The sequence below is a fragment of the Anoplopoma fimbria genome, chromosome 14 (genome assembly GCF_027596085.1).
Source record: "Anoplopoma fimbria isolate UVic2021 breed Golden Eagle Sablefish chromosome 14, Afim_UVic_2022, whole genome shotgun sequence".
Lineage (NCBI taxonomy): Eukaryota > Metazoa > Chordata > Actinopteri > Perciformes > Anoplopomatidae > Anoplopoma > Anoplopoma fimbria.
The window spans coordinates 10700807-10719964 of record NC_072462.1 but is presented as its reverse complement, the minus strand read 5'-3'; the positions used below and the strand labels follow the sequence as shown (position 1 = coordinate 10719964).

The window sequence follows — 19158 nt, the reverse complement described above, 5'->3', positions numbered from 1 at the left end:
GCCAGCCTCTGAACACAGGGCAACAGCAACACAGTGAGGAGCAGCAGCATGTCACTGCTGTAGGACTCCAGTACTTCTGCTTTCTTTTTCCTGCATATTCCCTCTGGTCTTGTAAAGATCCAGGTTTTTACCATGGAGTTGGGGAAAGTCCACCTGAATCTAAAGACACTGTTGCTGACGATGATGATGTTCAAATGGGGTGAGTAGATACAACTATTTTTTTTTTTCCTGAGTTCAAGGGCAGTTTGAAGTGGTCTTTCTGGATGACCAGTTTCTGTAGTTGAATGCTGAAGGACTTAAGAAAATCACGTTGCAAATCCCAACAGAGATTCTGTGTGAAGTTAGTGTTTAATCCTCTTTCCTGCCAAAGCAACAGGTTGCATGGAAAGAGTAATAACAGGGACGTAAATATCCACCAGATGCTTATTGACCAACACAATACATATTACACTTCATCAGTCTTTGGTTAGGGGAAGTCCTGAGGATTCTCACTCTCTCTCAGGCCTCAGGAATGTCAGTCTGAGGGGTGCTGCTCTATGAACGGTGCACAAGTGGGGTGTTTTGAGCGCCCACTATATTAAGTGACTCAAATAGATGTTGGGGGGGGGTTAGTCCTTTGTCACTTGCAACAATGAGAGGTTTGGCTAGCTTCCAGTGTATTTTCACAATACTGAGAAACCTCGAGCATGTGGAGGATAATTATTGTGGTGATGTTTCGTCTACAAACATCTCCACCCGATGCTTAAACAGTAGAAGCTGGTGTATGATTTTATTGTAAAAGATGTGGCTTCAATGTTTAACTAGCTCTTTCTATCAGATTTGACACATGACTGGTTCAGAATCGGATGCTCCTCGATCGAAACCGGGAGGAGAATCTCATTCATATTCGCATGAATGGAGGTGCAAAATGGAGGTGCAGATTGAGGTCAAGTTGTGTGCCGAAAGTTTGGATTTCTTTAAAGCAGCGTTCCATCAAGTTAGATTTTTGAATTCCAAAAGAGACATCCGGCAGCTTAAAAAGTTCACTCACATATTATGAGCCAGGATTTACTGTTCAGAAATAGAGATTTCATTTGAAGGGGTAAAGAAGTTGTCTGTGACGTGATGATGACAGAAACTCTTGGCACTGTTACGTCATGTAAAGAACATAACTCACTAATAGACCCCAAGAATAGACTGCTGTAAGAAACAACCATCAGAGCAAACTCCTATTGTTGTTATCCTTTTTAGGAAAGTTTGAGTTAATTTGCATATCTTGTAAAATGAAAATACATACTTTTCTTTTCAAATCACTTTTACCTCAAGTATACTCCAGGTTAGAAATTAAAAGCTTATTAACCAACCTCTGATTTAAGTCTGTGTAATTTCATTCAGCATTTTGTGATTTATATTTATATGGAGAAACTAACCCAAATATCGTACAAGTGACATAAACCCTCATTCCAACTTCAACACTTTTTTTTACATGAATTGTCTTTCAGTACAAAGGTAAACAGAGACCTCGGTCTCAGTATGGCCTCCTGTCAAATAAAGGTTGAATATTCAAATTGGGATTTTTTTCAATTTGTATTGGCCTACCCCCACAGAGATTCAGTTCAGTAATGTGTTCATCATTCAGGCTGATCTTGCAGAGGAAAAAATAAACATGTCCCTACCAATATCCACCTACCACTGAAATGTCCCTAGCTATAATTTTGATCAGAAAAATAAAATTAACTCTTTATGAATAAACTGCTGACTCCTTACTCCTCTTCACCGTCAGTTAGGGGTACAAGTGAAGCATAAAGGCATTTCCGGATAACGGCTAGGCTAACAACAAGCCATACCTAGTCCGTTGCAGGCCACATCTTGGCATTTGTCAAGATGTCAAAAACTGACATCCATAGAAAAGTTTGTCTGCAGATTAATTCCATACCTGAAATGTTATGATCCATTAATGTTAAACATGATACAGAATAAGTAAATCCCTGTTTTTGTTATTTTCGCCGCCAACTCTTCTTTGTTTGGGGAGTGGAGAGGGAGACACACTCGGTGGAGTTAATGCTTCTGTTTCTGGAACCTAGAGACAATTTCATTCCCAGCAAAGAGTAGACGAGCTCTGCTTCCTGCCACTTCATGCTTGTCATTTCATTTACAGAAAGAAAAACTAGATTAGCCGCTAATCTGTGTCAGAGGGAAAACAGATTATCACAGTTTAAGGGAAGTTATACCATTGAGAGTGACAGACCGAATGCTATGTTTGTAGCTGAGCTGTGGATCTCAAAAGAACACAGCAGCTTTTTTTAACTGTTTTGGAACATTTTTCTTTTTTGGTGGGTTGATGGCAGAGGGAGAGGGTCACAGAGTATGGCATATGTTCTGAACACTAAAGAATCAGGGTACTCCCGGTGTGACTGTATAACCTGGACCTATGTCAGGTGAATGAGACGTCTGTCCACACTGTCTGATCTGTGTCCTCGGTGACATGTCTGATACTGTAGGTACAGGTGTCTGAACAGTCAGGATCAACCTTGTGTGTGTTCTGTGGATTACCATGAATGATGTACAGGTCGTAACGTTGTATGATACTCCACTGTGTTTGTGTTTCTGGGTTCATGTTCCAGTTTCATTCTGGGTTTAAGGCGAGACACTACAGGATCAAAATGTCATTTTTCATGCACTGGCACTGATTTTGGGCTAATTTGCTTCTATTACACGTCTCTTTTTAGACTAGTGCAAAGAAACCGTGTTTATTTTACTACATTGTCTATTTGTTTCTGTAGATTTCTCTTAAATTCACCAAAAGTTACCATAAGATAATGCCTCCTTTATATATGTAAACCTAACATTTCAGAAAACTTGTAAAGCAAAAAGTAATCTAAAAAAAAAAAAGTAGTCCTAATGTAAGTAATCAATTTGAAAAGTTTCATGGTAATATCCATTCGCTGAATATTTTACCCTATTCACCTGTAGTGTCTTCAAAATGTATGTCATTTTACAAAACATATCAACAAAATTCCCTCCAAAAAGACCTTTGACTAATAGGTCAACAAAATGAAACAATAATTTTGAACCTGGCTTAATCCAATATTCAGATTTCTGTTGTGGAAATGAATGAAAATAAGCACATATTTAACAATAGTGCCTCATTTGCATACTGAAACATAACATTCAAGAGAAACTTGTACTAGAAAAAATGTAAAATGTGTTTTAATGTAAGTAATCAACTGGGGAAGTTTTATGGTGATGATTCTAAAAAAAAAATTTAGAGGAAGAAATACCAAAACTTACCAATGAGTCAGGAAGTGATTAGCCTAGCTTAGCATGATGAATTGAAGCAGGGGTAAACGCTGTTCCAAAGAGAATAGACTACAACAATGATTGATCCCCTCTTGCCGTGGGAAAGAAATAAGCTAATTAGCATTGATCCACCGGCAGAACACTTTGTAACAACGTTGTGAATCCTTAGTGTGACGATTATAGGAAGACTTGAATATCAGAGCAATCATTTAACAAGTTGGAGAATAAATCTTGCCGGCTATGCTCACTATACTCCTAAAATATTTGCACATTAGTTGCATTATATGAACTTTGTTCTGAAATATTATTGTGTTATTCCATTGCTGCAAATTCCTAGGAATCCCGACGATTGTTCATGAGGGTTTGAATATGGGAAGCTGCTGAGATGTGAGGTCAGAGTGACAGAAGCAGAAGAAGAGCACGTGAAAGACAATATGGTGACAGAGAGGTTGGAGCTTGAGGCTGTAATCTGTGCAGGTATCCTGCAAACCGGAGATTAGAGGAGCAAGGGGATTGACCCAAAGAGGCCAGAGGGATTACGACATGGAAAGGCTCTGGAGGTCAGGGGGGCCATCAAACCTGCTTGGGTGAAAGAGGGGGAGAAAAAGTAGGATGAAGATTAGAAGTGGGGGGATGGGGGTGAATGAGGAGAAGGTGGTGGAGACGGGGATCAGAAAAGAGGGAAAAGTGAGCAGTGTGCACAATGAAAGCCAAAGCAGTGAGACTAAAATTAGTATTGCTGTAATACTGGTGTGACTGTATTGTAGGCATTTTAATTGAATCTAGTTTTTAGCATAATTAGACTTAAATGATCAACACAGTATCATGGCAATTTGGTTGCACACCTCACAATTGCCGAAGGTACTGTGTGAATATGTAACCTCCTATCAGACACCTACAATTCATTTTTGTGTTTTTATTAGGCTAACTTTAATCAAGGAACTTTAACTCACCTTGACCAAGTGTTTTAGTTACCTTAGCCTCAGTCTTGGATAAAACTCTGAGGGCAAGGGTCCATATTTCTGGGGGTTCTGGTGTAGTCAGCAGATAACCGAGCCAAGACCTTCTTTTTTGTGCGCTGCTCCTTGTTTACAATCCCATTAGCAACTTGAAATGAGAGACTGGAGTTCAGAAATAATGTGTACAACCCAATTGTTTCACAAGTAGCTAGTTAACAAGCACATTTTAATCCAATAAAAAAGGTAAAGCAACATCGGACGATAGGTGGTGTGTTTCCAGATTGCATTTCGGTCAATCCGTCCCCCCAACGCGATTGATCTACTGAGAACCAGAGGAAGGACCGGGAGGGAGGAAAGAAAGCATGAAGAAGCGTTTTCTGTTCAAGCAGGACAAATTGTGCCGTCTCAGGAGTCCAATCTTCAATGAGTAAAGAAGATAAGTGGTGGGTTTTGTTAAGGTGGACCAAGAATTGTTCCTTGAGGCACACCACCACATAAGAAAACATGAGCTGACAGTGAAACACAATGATCAGGATCTACTTATAGACATCAATGAAATAAAGTATTTGGACCTCTAGATTTGCACACTCATTGTGAACCTATACAGATGAAAACTTGGGTGCAAAGCGTTAAGTTATTCTTTGTGTTTCCTTATGCTAATCCAGCAACACAAGCGATTGGTGTGCCCGCGTAAACCCCAGCGCTATTTAGGCAACAAAACAGTGCAGTGGTTTTCTGGGTGAAAACCCATCCATCCTCCTTATGTGGACTTTTTCGGCTCTTTATACCACACCACCTGTCCTTGGCTAAGGATTACATTGACTACATTCAAATTGATCATGTTGGTCATATACGAATTACAGTTTGTTACTTTTTGTAGGTTTTGATACAAACAGTGTATGAGAACAGCCTGGCGTTTAATGTAGATTTGAACCCAGACAGGGCTTCACAAAGGCAGAAGTTCTTGAAGATTAGTTGCATATGAATGCATTTAATTAAAGACAGCGACAATCATTTAAAACAACTGAATTAATTAGTTTATTGTTGAAATAAAGGCCTAAATGTTCATCCCTTTACAAAACACGATTGGATAGTGTTTCTCGACCAGTGTTTGACCCAGCAGCACTTATGTTAAGTTTCTTATCAAGCAAGCAAAGGATCACCTCCTCAATCAGTTAACATGTTTATCCTGGTCTCCCTCTCACATCAGGGAGACCTGAGCCTAATCTCCAAATGCTCCACAGCCACCTGGGACTCTTCTAGTCTGCCGGCGGCTAACGCTATCCTGTGGCCCCCCTGTAATCTGCAACGTTCAAACTCAGTTAGTGTCCACAGTTCGGACCGAGGGGAGGATGCACCTCGACAGCAATTGGAAATGACACCAACCTTCTGCTTCGGAAGGGCGATGCTGGGACACGGCGATAAAGCCTGAGACCAGCTTCCAAAGAGCATATCAGATATATCGAACATGATCAATCATGGGTTTGGGTTGTTCAGGACTAGTAGGTGTACAAATAATAAAAGTGACTTTCTCACTATTGGTTTATCTCATTAAATATTCCCCCTCTCTCTCCATCTCTCTCTCGCTGCCCCCCTTCTTCACCACCATAACTCCCTTCACTGTTAATATCTTCCACTTCAGTGAGAATTTGCAAACAGGACACTGATCAAAGTGTTGGGGGCTGGGAGGCAGGGAGTAGTGGATGGGGGTTTTTGGGAAGGGGGAGTAGAGATTGTCCTCATAAAAGGAATGTGGACTAATTCCCCAGAGACCTCGTGGCATTGGCTGCTGAAGGGAGACAGCGTATGTATTGTAACTCCTCACTTTAACTGTGTTCACATCCACTTTGTGTGAGCTGACATACAGAACTGCCGCACAGGCTCTGAGGGGACTATTCATAGAGGATAATGCACAGTACCGTCATATTGTGGACTCGCTGCAAGATAATTGAGGCAAGACAAACAATTCTAGCTGACAAAAGGAACTTTTATTAAAAGTTGTTCCTGCAGTTTTGCCTTCCCGATAACGATTCAGATACCCGAACTTGCATATTGGCTGATATCGAGTACCGATATGATAAAAACAGTAAAAAAACGTTAAAAAAATAAAAAAGCTAAACAGGTCAAAGACATTTTAAGTTTCTCACCAAAGACTCAAAATTCACATCGTGATAACGTTATATCAACCAATGTGGTAATGTGAAAATAAAGAATTATATGAATATAAAATATTTATGAATATGAATATTTCAATGTCTCGATTAAAATGTATATAAGTCATAATTGTGATTATAAGTATTTATTTGCAAGAAGGCGAGCACATTCAAGTGCATGTGTGTGGTAACCGTCCCCCCCCCCAAAAAAATGATTGGGCCTGTAGTTTTTCCGTAATCCTTCCGAAAAACATACCAAACCAGACACATAACCTCCATGGTAAAGAGGGAACATTAAAGCAGACAGAGGACACGTGTGGGCTGGTTTGGCTTTACGTTACATGTTAAGGATTTAACACGTCTGCATCTGAACATCGGTGCCAGGAAAAGAAGTGAGAGCAGATTAGAGGGAATGTCCAAATGAATAAGTGTAACAGGTTTAAAGGCACGTAACCCGTTTCGGTCACACTTGGTCGTTCCAGGTCGTCCACTTGTTTGTTGCTGCTAAATGGGGACGGATATTGAATGAGCAGGTTCCTGCCCACAATCTGCCAAGCGTCCCAGCAGCACATTGGTCTTCATGTGACTAGAGTCAAAGTCTAATCATGCTATCTATTGATAATCGTTTGGCAACATTTCCTATGTCTCCCATGTCTATAATGCATTTTAAACAAACATATATTATATTATATCTGATTATAGCACTGTATAATTATATTGTAAGCACTAAGAAATATTCATAACGCTTTATAAAAGTAATCATAGCACTTCATAATAGTTCATAATTGCTGACTTTTTTTTTATGAATCATAGTGTATTATAATTCTTATCTTGTTATAATGCATTATAATTATAATGCATTATAACATTATTATAAGTTTCTCTAAGTGGTCATTGTTTGCCTAAAGTAAAGTGAAAAGCAAGAACAAAACATAAAACATTTTAAATTGATTTTCATTTGACTTAAAGAACCAAATGATCACATACAGTAACTTCTAATCACATAACCCATTATAACAGTGATTATGACGCATTATGAAAAGATTACAATTCATCCCAACTATGGGAATTATATTTTACGATGATTCATGCATTAAAAAACAACCAGCAATAACTATTATGAAGTGTTGTGATACTTCATAATAGTAATTGCTTAATTATGTGTTACGATTATTGTTCTAAAGCATGTACAAACAGTATCGGGTCAGTGCCCCCGATGCACGCTGATTTAAACCCACCTGTGGTGTATTTAGACGTAGTGTAGCAAGAAGATTGCATGAGGCTGGTGGGAAGGAAAGTTGGTACGGGTCAAACAAACAGAAGACTTTCACCCAGAAGTCCGCTGTTAGCGTCCTGTCAAAACCAAGTCGACGTTGATTTATTTTACCTCAGTTTTGTTACGTTACTCTTGTAGCCCAGTTAAAGCCAATTTTTCAAACTTATATACCTATTTAAAGCCCAAAACTGACTCTGGAGCGGTACCTAGAGCATCATAGTTCAGGCTGGTCTCATCCAGCATTCGTAGCAATACCTACAAAAAAATGTGTAAATATCCCACAATTTATTTTCGTAAGTTATCCACATCTTCAAAGAGGACGTATAAAGGCCGCTGTTCACTTCACGTGTGAAACAAGAAGTCAATGTTGATGTGTTTATTCACGTTACTTGCTTCCTTCAGAAACGCCACTTCCACAGTTATTTTAACCCAAACACAATCTTTTCCTAAACCTAACTAAGTGTTTATTTCTTGCCTCAACCGAACAGAGTTTCCTGTGAAGACAGACTTTTATTTTGAAAAGACCCTATGCATATAACGAGTGGAAGATTGCAAAACGTGTTGCAGGCTGTTATAGGAAAACACATGATAAATGAGGAGCAACTTTTTCCTCATACTAACCGTTGCATGAGGATAAGTTGCGTAGTTTGAAGCGTAGACCCACTGATCAAGGGACAATATTTGACGAGTTGGGAGTGAGTGTGTGGTAAATGTTGTCAGTGACTTAACAGGAAATGACGCTCTGGTGCAGCTGTAGAAGAGTGATCAGTAAATTAGAGTGGATTATAAACAGTAATGATGGGGTACATGTACATGTAATCCATCTTTCACATGTGTGGCCAAATGGAGTCCTGACTCTGCCAGTAACAGTGACAACTTCTAGGTTATCTGGAGACCTTTAGGAAACACTGCTCTGTAGTACACCCACTATGTACTCAACACGTATTAAGTAATCCTTAGCATAACATTCCCTTTGTTTTTTAGGAATCCTGTGCACAGCCTCTTCAGACAAATGTCTGTCTGCACCCTGCCAGAATGGAGCTACCTGCGTGGACGCCACGGACGACTACGCCTGTATCTGTGCCAGAGATGGAGTCCGACACATGGGCAAGAACTGTGAAGAGCTCTATGACGCCTGCTCCTTTGCACCATGCGAGGACTGCACCAGCACCCCCGGCACCTCGGAGTACCACTGTATCTGCCCAGACGGACTCACGGGGGACAACTGCACGGAGGAGGTGGACGAGTGTCAGAGCAACCCGTGCTCCGAACCCCGCTCCCTGTGCGTGGACCAGCTGAACGGATACTTCTGCAGGTGTCCCGCTGGGTACGGAGGATGGGGCTGCGGGACGCACGTGACCGACTGCATCGACGAACCCTGCAGGAACAACGGGACCTGCGCGTTGCGACCGGAGGGCTACGAATGCCGCTGCGCGCCGGGGTTCGAAGGGACGACCTGCGAGGAAGATGTGAACGAGTGCTCGTCGGAGCCCTGTCAGAACGGGGCCATCTGCATGGACGGAGTGGCAGAGTTCCACTGCTTCTGTGTGCCAGGTTTTCAGGGTTACAACTGCGAGATCGACATCAACGAGTGTGCTTCACGGCCCTGTGAGAACAACGGCACCTGCATCAACGAGAAGGACCACTACGAGTGCGAGTGCCTGGAGGGCTTTGCAGGTACACAGGTCGTACACACACACACACACACACACACACACACACACACACACACACACACACACACACACACACACACACAAACACAAACACAAACACACACACACACACAGACACATGATGTATAGTTTCACATTACAAACATACAGTGTTATCAGTTAACTGTTGCTTACTGTTTTCTTTCCAACACATTTTTCAGAACAAAAGGCTCACAACAACGTTACAAGTCCTTCAAGTGATACAACAGTTATTAGATACAAACAGTCAGACCCCCCCCCCCCCCCCAGAATTGGTCAAGATCACTGCTCCTAGTCATCAATAAAAATTTGAAACTGAAATTTACAAACTTGTACCTATCAGTATGATTACATCTGACAAACACAATCTACACAGTTGCAGGTGTTATAAAGTAAAAGGACTTTATAAACAACTGAAACGCAGTAATATAACTCCATATTGCTTCAGCCTCCTGTTTGTGTGTATAGAGCTGTGAGTGAAGATGTTTAATATTATGTCACCATTAATCATCTCCTCAAAGAACACATCAGCAGCCTAGTCAAGGACTTTCTGCTCGCTGACAGCATTTTGTTTGTTTTTCTACTCCTTGTTGCTCCTCGCCATTTGTTATTCCCAAAGTGTTTTAGTTTGTTCCCGATAAACTGGGCATGGGGAGTATTTTAAGTGCGCGGCGAGATGCTGTTAGTCAGACGTCTTATCTGCGGCTCAGATAACGTCTCCGTGCAGAGTGAGAGGAAACACTCCCGTCTTGCTTTTTCTTACACCCCCTCTTTTCTCCACGAGCCTGCTCTGTGTCAGAGGAGCTCCTTGTTATCTGTCAGAGGGTCGGCTTGGATCGGCACCTCTGCATTCCCCTGTGACACTATCACTTTGTTTAGAGAATGTAAAGACAGGTAGGTATCTGAAGACCAGAATAGACAGACTGATACAGACATGAATGTTATAGACAAAAAAATGACCGATCATTATCAATATCAACCACATCTTCATTCCATCATCATCATCATCATCATCATCATCATCATCACTTCCGTGTGTCTCTATTCTAATTACACGTTGACTTCCCTCCCCCATACCCACCAGGAGTCAACTGTGGAACCGAGATCGATGAGTGCGAGTCCGGCCCCTGTCACAACGGGGCTACCTGCCGCGACCTGATCGCAGCGTACTCCTGTGAGTGCCCACCCGGGTTTGACGGGGAGGACTGCGAGGTCGACGTGGACGAGTGCGCCAGCGAGCCCTGCCGGAACGGAGCCGTGTGTCACGACATGGTGAACAGGTGGGCCAAGCGACATGCTGGACGTGCTGCATGTAGGATTTACAGCAGTGTTATAGACTGTGATACCTAGGTAGCTTGTGCAGTGTGTGTGTGTGTGTGTGTGTGTGTGTGTGTGTGTGTGTGTGTGTGTGTGTGTGTGTGTGTGTGTGTGTGTGTGATGTTCCCAACCTGTTAGTGTTGTTGTACCAAGCACCAGTTTGTGCCATTTATCATCTTTAACTTAAAGTCACAGAGCTAAAAATCTATTTTCTGAAAAATAAATACCCAGACATCTTTGAAGATCCTTGAAAAAGGAGCCTTTGACAAAACCATTGAAAGTTCTGATGGTATTTCCAGAATCCTTCTGTTTTTTGCTTACATTGTTTTAAAGGAACAGTGTGTAGGATTTAGGGGGATTTATTGGCAGAAATGGAATATAATATAAAAATATAATATTCATAACTATGTTTTAATTGTCGTATAATCATCCGAAACTTAGCTTGTTTTCGGTACCTTAAAATGAGCCTATTATATCTACATAGGGAGCGGGTCCTCTTCACAAAGTCCGCCATGTTGCTACGGTAGCCCAGAAAAGACAAACCAAACACCAGCTCTAGAAAGAGCTTTCATGTTCTTACGCTACCTGAAGGCCACCGTAGTCCTCGACACGCTTGGAAAAGGAGGTGTGAGCGGAGGGATATTCGGTTGGGTGCATCTGCAACCTCACCACAAGATGTCATTAAATCCTACACACTTGCTCCTTTAAGTCCTGATATATTAACATTGTGGTGGACACCAGGGCAAGTTAGGGTTAGCAGATGAGAAAACGTACATTACTTTGACTTGTGGAATTTGGGCCTAAGTAGCTACTTTAGTCTCACTAACAGGCAGCAACCTCCAGGTCTGAAATGTGGTCTGACTGTATAGACGTCTATGAGAAAATTACCCTACTTTTCTCTTGATTTATTACCTCAGTAAACATTGTAAACCTGAGTTTGTGGTCTTAATCTTTAGTTTCAAGGCTTCTTCGATACAGCATGATGTTCATTTAGTAAATTATGGTCCATTTAGAGTCAAATAGACCATAAAGCAGGGTATGCTTTAGGGCGGGCCTACCTTTTGAATTACAGGATGCTACCACGCCGTTGTCCGGTCTGGGAGTTGTCGGATATAAGATAGCGATGGGCAAAAATGCCCAACTCGAGGCTTTAAAACTATAGTCCTCAAACCAGTGGGTGACATCACAGTGACTACCTCCACTTCTAATATACACTTTATGCTGACTACAAACTATGTTTTTTGGGCCACCGGGCGTGAATGGGTGAATGAATGGACCTATACGGGTAAGAGCAGCGTGATATGACTATTATAATTTTTTGTTGGACAGTCAAATGAATCAGTCCTAACAATTAATGTGTGTACCCTCAGGTTTTCTGTATTTAGGGCATAGTGCACTGACACCATGGGGCTGCTGGGTTGGAGGTGGGGCCTTTTAGGTGACTCTGCCAAGAGTCTCATAATCCACCTATCCCACTAAAACATACCGGAAATGTCTTTGTTCTTGTGTGAATGTCCACACATAAGTCCTTAATGACTTGGTGAGACTTCAGGCTGCTCACATCTGATTTCTATAAAAGGCTCATTTCTTTACACCTGCTACTTAAGGTCAAAACTCAATAACGCTGTAATCTCAAGACAATAAGCTGTTTTCTTTTGAACATGAATTAGTCATCTCAAAGTGCCTATTTCAAGTTCTTTTTCATTTCTCATTTAAATGTATGTCACATGTGCTTTTGGTTCCCTTCCGAAAAAAGCAAATCTGTGAAGCTTTTTGCTGTTTATATCACAAACTGTGGAACATGTTGATCAATAGATGTCTTTAGACTGGGGTTTGGGTTCATCATCTGTGCCATTTTAGGTAGTGGAACCGCAAAAGCCTGCATATCAGTTGGAACAGAAAAAACAGCAGTCCCACTACTGCTGTGAACAGGTTTCCTGTTGACATTTTATGTTCAGCTAATTTGTGTTTCTTGCAGCTATGAATGTGACTGCAGCGATACAGGATTCCAGGGTGACTACTGCGAAGTGGATATCCCAGAGTGTGCCTCTGATCCCTGTCAGCATGGGGCCTCCTGTTTAGAGGGAGTCAACGGATACACTTGCCTCTGCTGGCCAGGTAAAGAACCAAATGCTGCACATCAAATTTCTGTATCGACACGAGGACACGCAACGATCGTAAACTGCCCACTGTCCGTGTGGATCTGAGCCTAGAGCACTTTAGCTTTGGGTTTTCACTGAAGCACAATTAGATACACCGGCTTCCCACTGAGACATAAACTGCATGGTCAATCATATTTAGAGTGAAATGCTTTTTTGGGAGGGATTACGTTTTTTTTGACGTCTCAGAAATATATTTCTAATCAGTCTATGGTTGGGATTGATAGGTCCAACAAAAATAGGACTTTCACCCAGGAGTACACTGTCATTGTCCTGTTCGTAATTTATTTCAGTGACTTAAATGTCACTGAATCCTACATATAGGACCTTTAAATAGCGTAACAAACGCAATTATTATTATTATTATTATTATTAATTATTTACTCTTTTTTTTTGTATTTACAACCTTGACCAAGTGTTAACAACTGCAAAGTCCTGAGGTGCTTGTGCAAAGTTGACGAACTAGTAACAATACAATCTTTATTACTTAAAGACACGGGTATCTCCCAATATTTCCAATCCAAACCCAAATAAAACTGGATTAAACTCAGCTGGTTGAATATGTTTTCTTCCATGAAAATGAGCTCTCAAGAGCCTCTAGACCTCTCTTGGACAAAGTCAGAGGAACCACAAATGTTGGAGAAAACTCGATGACAATAGTAGTTAATTAAATATTTTAAACCAACTGATCTTGCCAATATGATAGCAGTAACATCTATTTATAATAAGAATTATTAATTCAGTCATAAAAGAGTTAAAATTCTCAGAATTTTAAAATGTCAGAAATCAGTGAACGGAGATGAAAGAAAGCTACTGTTGTCATATCGTCAATTTGCTTCTCCAATGTAAGTGAGGTTCATTTTGATTCTAAATCAAACTGGGAAAACAGTCCTCCTCACAGTTTGTAACCGTTCTAAGGAGATACATGTGGAAACACTTCATTAGTGTTAGTGTGTTCAGTGTGAATACAACCTTCTCTGCTTTGTTTTCTCCAGGTTACGAAGGCCCAAACTGCGAGATCGATATAGACGAGTGTGCCGATCAGCCCTGTGAGAACAGCGGGGAGTGTTTTGAGCGTTCTGATCCGTCTCACTGGGAGCTCGACTGGGAGCTCAGCTTTGCCGATGCAGCTGGATATATCTGCCAGTGTCAGCCGGGGTTTGCAGGTCTGTAAAACTGAAAAAAACAATCAGCCATATCATGGATTTGGTCGTTTGATTCATCATTTCTTTTCCGTTACAGGAGAGAACTGCTCCGTCAACATTGACGAGTGTGAGTCTGAACCCTGCCAGAATGGAGGCACTTGTGAGGATAAGGTCAATGGCTACACCTGTACATGCTCTGTAGGATTTCTAGGTGAGTCTTGGACCTTGTAATTAATGGACACGATCTCCTGTTAAATTAAAGAACGCTAAATATAGGCTTTGTGGTGGTGTGCTATTTTCAAATGCACTAAACTAGACAATACAATAAAACAGGCCCAGGGGAAAATAAATTATGCATCAAAATAGTTTATATTCAACAGACTAACAGCAGTAGTGAGCCAACGATGGCGAATTTAACACTTGTTTTAATCCTTTAAATCCAACTGATCCGATGGTTGGAAACTTGTGCTACATGTGCAGCCAAAACTTCCAAATTATTGTTGGGATTGTAAATCAAACCACAATCACAACTACTGGATGGACAGATCTAACACCAGAGCTACAAACCGTTTTATTATGCCTCCGCACCAGTGATAGCCTCGCCCAGGTTGTCCGGACGTACCTTCATCCGGTCCATTCTAACGCCTTAAACATATTTCTTAACATTTGGCACAAACATCCACCTGGACTCAAGGATGAACAATTTTTTGAGTCCTGCTCGAGATCGGCAGCAAGTTAAAAAGTTTCTAGTACAAGTACATTCGGGGACGGATAACATCATAACAACAACATAGCAACAAAACAGACACCAAACATACAGGAATCAGGCTAAAATTCACAACATTGTTGAGTGAACCGATTTTAAAATATTTTAAACAAGTCAAGAGAGGGTAAAAATTCCTAGTTAAATATACCTTGCAGCTCATTCGAAGCTTTCTGGGCATGAAAGGAAAAGGTCACCGACGTCATGGTTCATTTTTTTTAAAGAGAAATCCAGTTACATTAACAGAATTGTGCACAGATTGTAAAGCCCTCTGAGGCAAATTTGTAATTTGTGATTCTGGGCTATACAAAATAAACTGAATTGAATTGAATAGAATTAACTAGTTTGATAATAACCGCAGAGACCGGCTGTTTTAAGAAATTATTGAGTCTTATATATACAACTATATTTATAAGGCTTTTTAAACCTTCCTTCGTAAGTTTTACATCTCCGGAATCGATGGGCTTGGAGCTGAGAGTCACAAACAGGGAAGGGAAGTCAGAAAGTATTTATAGACAGACGTGCTAACACAGCTCTGGTAGTAGTCCACCCCACCATGTCTAACCCTCAGAGTTATCCCTCCAGGTGAGCTGTGTGAGGTTAACATTGACGAGTGTGAGAGCCAGCCCTGCCAGAACGGCGGCTGGTGTGAGGACGGCAGGGCCTCCTACACCTGCCACTGTCCCGAGGCGGAGCCCGGTGAACTCCCCTGGGGAGGCGATCACTGCGACGTGAAACTTCAGGGCTGTGTTGACCACGAGTGCCAGAACGGAGCCACCTGCCACCCTTGGCTGGAGGGTGGGGTACAGGGTCACACGTGCCTGTGCCCTCACGGCTTCTACGATGAGCAGTGCTCCACGAGGACTACTTTCTCCTTCTCTGCTCCTGGATTCATTCACATCCAGGTAGTGCTAGAAGAAAGGACCCGGAGGGAGGTCGAGCACCGGATTCACAGTGGTTTCGGGGTGCAGCTGCGCTTCCGGACAACACTGCCTGACATGTTGCTCTTCTATAGAGGGGATTCGGACAATCACCTCATCTTGGAGATCATGAACGGTGGGCTTCGTGCAAAAGCCTTTTCTGAGGAGTCTGAACTGGATGTAACATTTCCTGGTTTGGTCAGTGATGGAGACTGGCGGGACGCTCACGTGTTTGTAGATAAGGAAGGCCTGGTTCTGATTCTGAAAGGACCTGGCTGCGACAGGGACGGATGCAGAGTTACGGATGGTGGTGCTGATGAACCACCCTTCCAGCCCTCTGAAGCCTTCAGTCACATGTACGTAGGCGGAGCACCAGAGGAGCTTTTAGAGTTCTCTGCAAGCGGCACAGGCTTCATTGGATGTATGGAAGACCTGATGATCGACTCTAAGCCGATCTTACCGCAAACACTGCCAAAGGACCAAGGCCATGAGCTGGGATGCATTAAGACGGATTGGTGTAAGCCTGACCCCTGCTATGGACATGGACGCTGTGTGGACCTGTGGACCAGCTATCAGTGCGACTGCTTCCGTCCTTTCCATGGCCAGAGCTGCTCTGAAGGTAAGCACGTTTACCACCACTTACTTTTTTAAAAGCCTTTGACAAATCTCGTCAATCCAGTCCTAAAGGTGAAATTAACTTAACTGTTACAAGTTAATGTCCTGCATTCAAAATGTTTCTTGAATAAAATCATTATAAGAAAAAAATAATTTAAAGTAATAAATTATTTTAGTATATTCTTATTTACTCTATTATTGTTTTGTTATAATGTTGTACTTAGTCAATGTAGAACAAATTCTATTTAGTTATTACACTGCTTGTTAGTTTAATTTGCATCATATTTTGTAAAGTGACAATATATATTGTTTGTCAGGTCTTAAAGCACATGTAAACCCATAGTCCTCCCCAATGTTTCCTCACACAACAGTACTCGGTTTAGGGAAAGTTCGTGGTTTGGGTTAAAATAGCTTCAGCAGTCCAGTGTTTTTAGACCCATTCATTCGTTTTTAGACCCATTCATTTCCCCAAACTTCCCTCCTAAGCAGCCTTCGTCACTCTTTATACTCTGTCACATCAACATATATGAATTACAGTGAATTCCCTTTCGTAGGTATAGCTAACAAATTAAACTGACTTTCAGAGATAATTCAGGGTCAGAAGGTAAAAACTGACACCACAGTGATTAAGGTTCAATCCAAAGCATTGGAGCTTCAGATTGGGGCTGGTTTTCCGTCAAACATAAATGGCTATAGTTTGTAGATGGGAAGCCAGTGAGGGACTTTGCTGAGGAAATCTTTTGTTTAATTTAATTTTTATTCTTTGCTATTTTACAGAAAACCCGTATGGCCTGAAACTTGACATAAACTGTTGTTGTAGTCCTATTTTTTGTAATTAATCCAAACTTTCAATTCCCTCCTGTCAGAGTTCCCGTCGTGGACATACAGCCATGAGGACACGGTGAGCTTCAGTGTCTACGATGTAGGCAGGAGCCACGAGAGCAACTTCAGCGTGTCCTTCTTCCTGAGGTCACTGAAGCCAGACGGACTGCTGTTCCAGCTGAGGAGACCCACGGAGGAAGAGGGCGGAGAGGTCTACTTCTCCGTCTACCTGGGGATGGGGAGGGTTTTTGTCAGCTCTCTGCCAAACAGTGCCCCGCTAACAGCTCCCATATTTGTGACCACCGGCGAGAAGCAACTTCTGCAGGTGGAGGTTCACCACAGACAAGTGATCTTTGAGCACGCAGGCCTTCGCTACGGGATAGGAGAGATCCCTGAAGTGAATGTCAACAGTGGGGATCAGGCTTATGTGGGGGGACTCCTGGGAGACTGGGACTCTGACCTGTGGGGGGGGCATTACAAAGGCTGTCTGCAGGACCTTCGCTTAGACTCAGTGCGTCTGGACGTGGATGCCTGGAACAGCTCGGACGAGGAGGAAGTGTATCTACCAAGTGATGCTGAAAATGTAAAGAAGGCCTGCGTCGGCGATGATACTTGCAAGGTAGGAAATAGTTCCTTCAAGAGATCTGTTCCTTACAGTAGTACTGTAACAATAACTACTGTGGGCCAGCTCTGCTGGTAGTTAATAGGACAACATGTCAGTTTTGAGAACAGAATATTCATTGCCACAGTCTTTACTTTAGTTTACTTCGTTTCTGCTTCCTATTATGACGCAAAACAAAGTGATGAGGCAGCCTGGTCAAAATAGCATTCCCATTTGTTTCGAGGGAAGGGTACTTTCCTCCTCTTTCTCCGGAGTACGCTGATCTTTGACTCATCACAAATCCGTTTCTAATCACAATCCATGGAAGTAGGGAGGATAGCTGGGTCAAACAAACACAGGACTTGCACCCAGGAGAAGGCTGTTTGTGTTTTGTGTGAAGCCAGAGGTCCAATGTCAATTTATTTTAATTTATTTGGCATTTAAAAGGCATTTTTTTCCCCCATGAAATACAGAATTGAACTCCTATCCTCACCCTACAGTCCCTTATAGCCGACTGAAACTACAAGCAGCCGCGCAGTTGTAATTCTAAATGAAAGATATCAAGACTTTTCGACGGTGATGATTACTCTCACTTGGCCAAAAGAATGACTGAACTCTGAACCAACTGGAGGCTGTATATTTAAGTGGACGATCCTACTGTAGTCAACTGGCAGCCATACAACTGACATGAAGTGAAGTAGAAGATGTCAGCTAATGCTAACGGGATTTCAGTGCTATCCACTTTAGGCTTAATTTCCATGAATGTGGTACTATAAATGCCCATTCTATACGGAGGTTTTTGTCCCTAGCCTCAAAGTGAGCAACAACTAAACACATAGTTAAGCCATAGATACATGGGTTGTAGTAGTCTTATTTAAATTCAAGCTAACTTTTTCAGCATTTCTTGCCCATATTTAGAGGAGCCCTCCCAACCTTGACAACTTGTTGTAATGCATTCACTCATTAAAATGTAGACACGGCATGCAGAATTTAAACCTTGACAGTTTTGGATACCTGTCCAACCATAGCTAACAGTTTAAACCCTGCTCTGAAGATTATTTTTCTTGTCTGGGTTATATTCAATCTCAATGTTTCCCTTTTCAGATGAAGCCTTGTCTAAATGGAGGAGAATGCACCGTCACCTTCAACGATTTCTCCTGTTCGTGTCCGGCGGAATACACCGGAAAGACCTGCGAAACGCGTGTGTGGTGTGTTAGCGATCCATGTGTCAATGGCGGCCACTGTGTGGACCTTTCTGATGGATATGAATGTAAGAACATCCCAATCATTTTATAACTCTGACTCTAGTCAGATATTTGTCATATTCTTTGGGCAACGCCAGTGCCCTTATGTTTACAGTACATTCCTTCAAATTAGTTCTCATGACTCTTTTAATTCATTATTTTTTCTTATTTTTAATATACAAGCAGCATGCAAATAATAGTTATTGTCAGT

General features: G+C 41.9%; 1 protein-coding gene across 1 annotated transcript in view; it reads left to right on the top strand.

Annotated features, from left to right (window-relative positions):
* The first annotated feature begins 132 nt into the window (after positions 1-132).
* crb2a (crumbs cell polarity complex component 2a) overlaps positions 133-19158 on the top strand; it is a 24377-nt gene continuing 5351 nt past the window's right edge. Inside the window, exons 1-9 of the mRNA XM_054612956.1 lie at positions 133-199; positions 8652-9344; positions 10446-10641; positions 12657-12796; positions 13833-14003; positions 14080-14193; positions 15331-16284; positions 17147-17721; positions 18808-18973. Of these exons, the coding sequence (XP_054468931.1) occupies positions 133-199; positions 8652-9344; positions 10446-10641; positions 12657-12796; positions 13833-14003; positions 14080-14193; positions 15331-16284; positions 17147-17721; positions 18808-18973 (3076 nt within the window). The remainder of the gene's footprint in view (positions 200-8651; positions 9345-10445; positions 10642-12656; positions 12797-13832; positions 14004-14079; positions 14194-15330; positions 16285-17146; positions 17722-18807; positions 18974-19158) is intronic.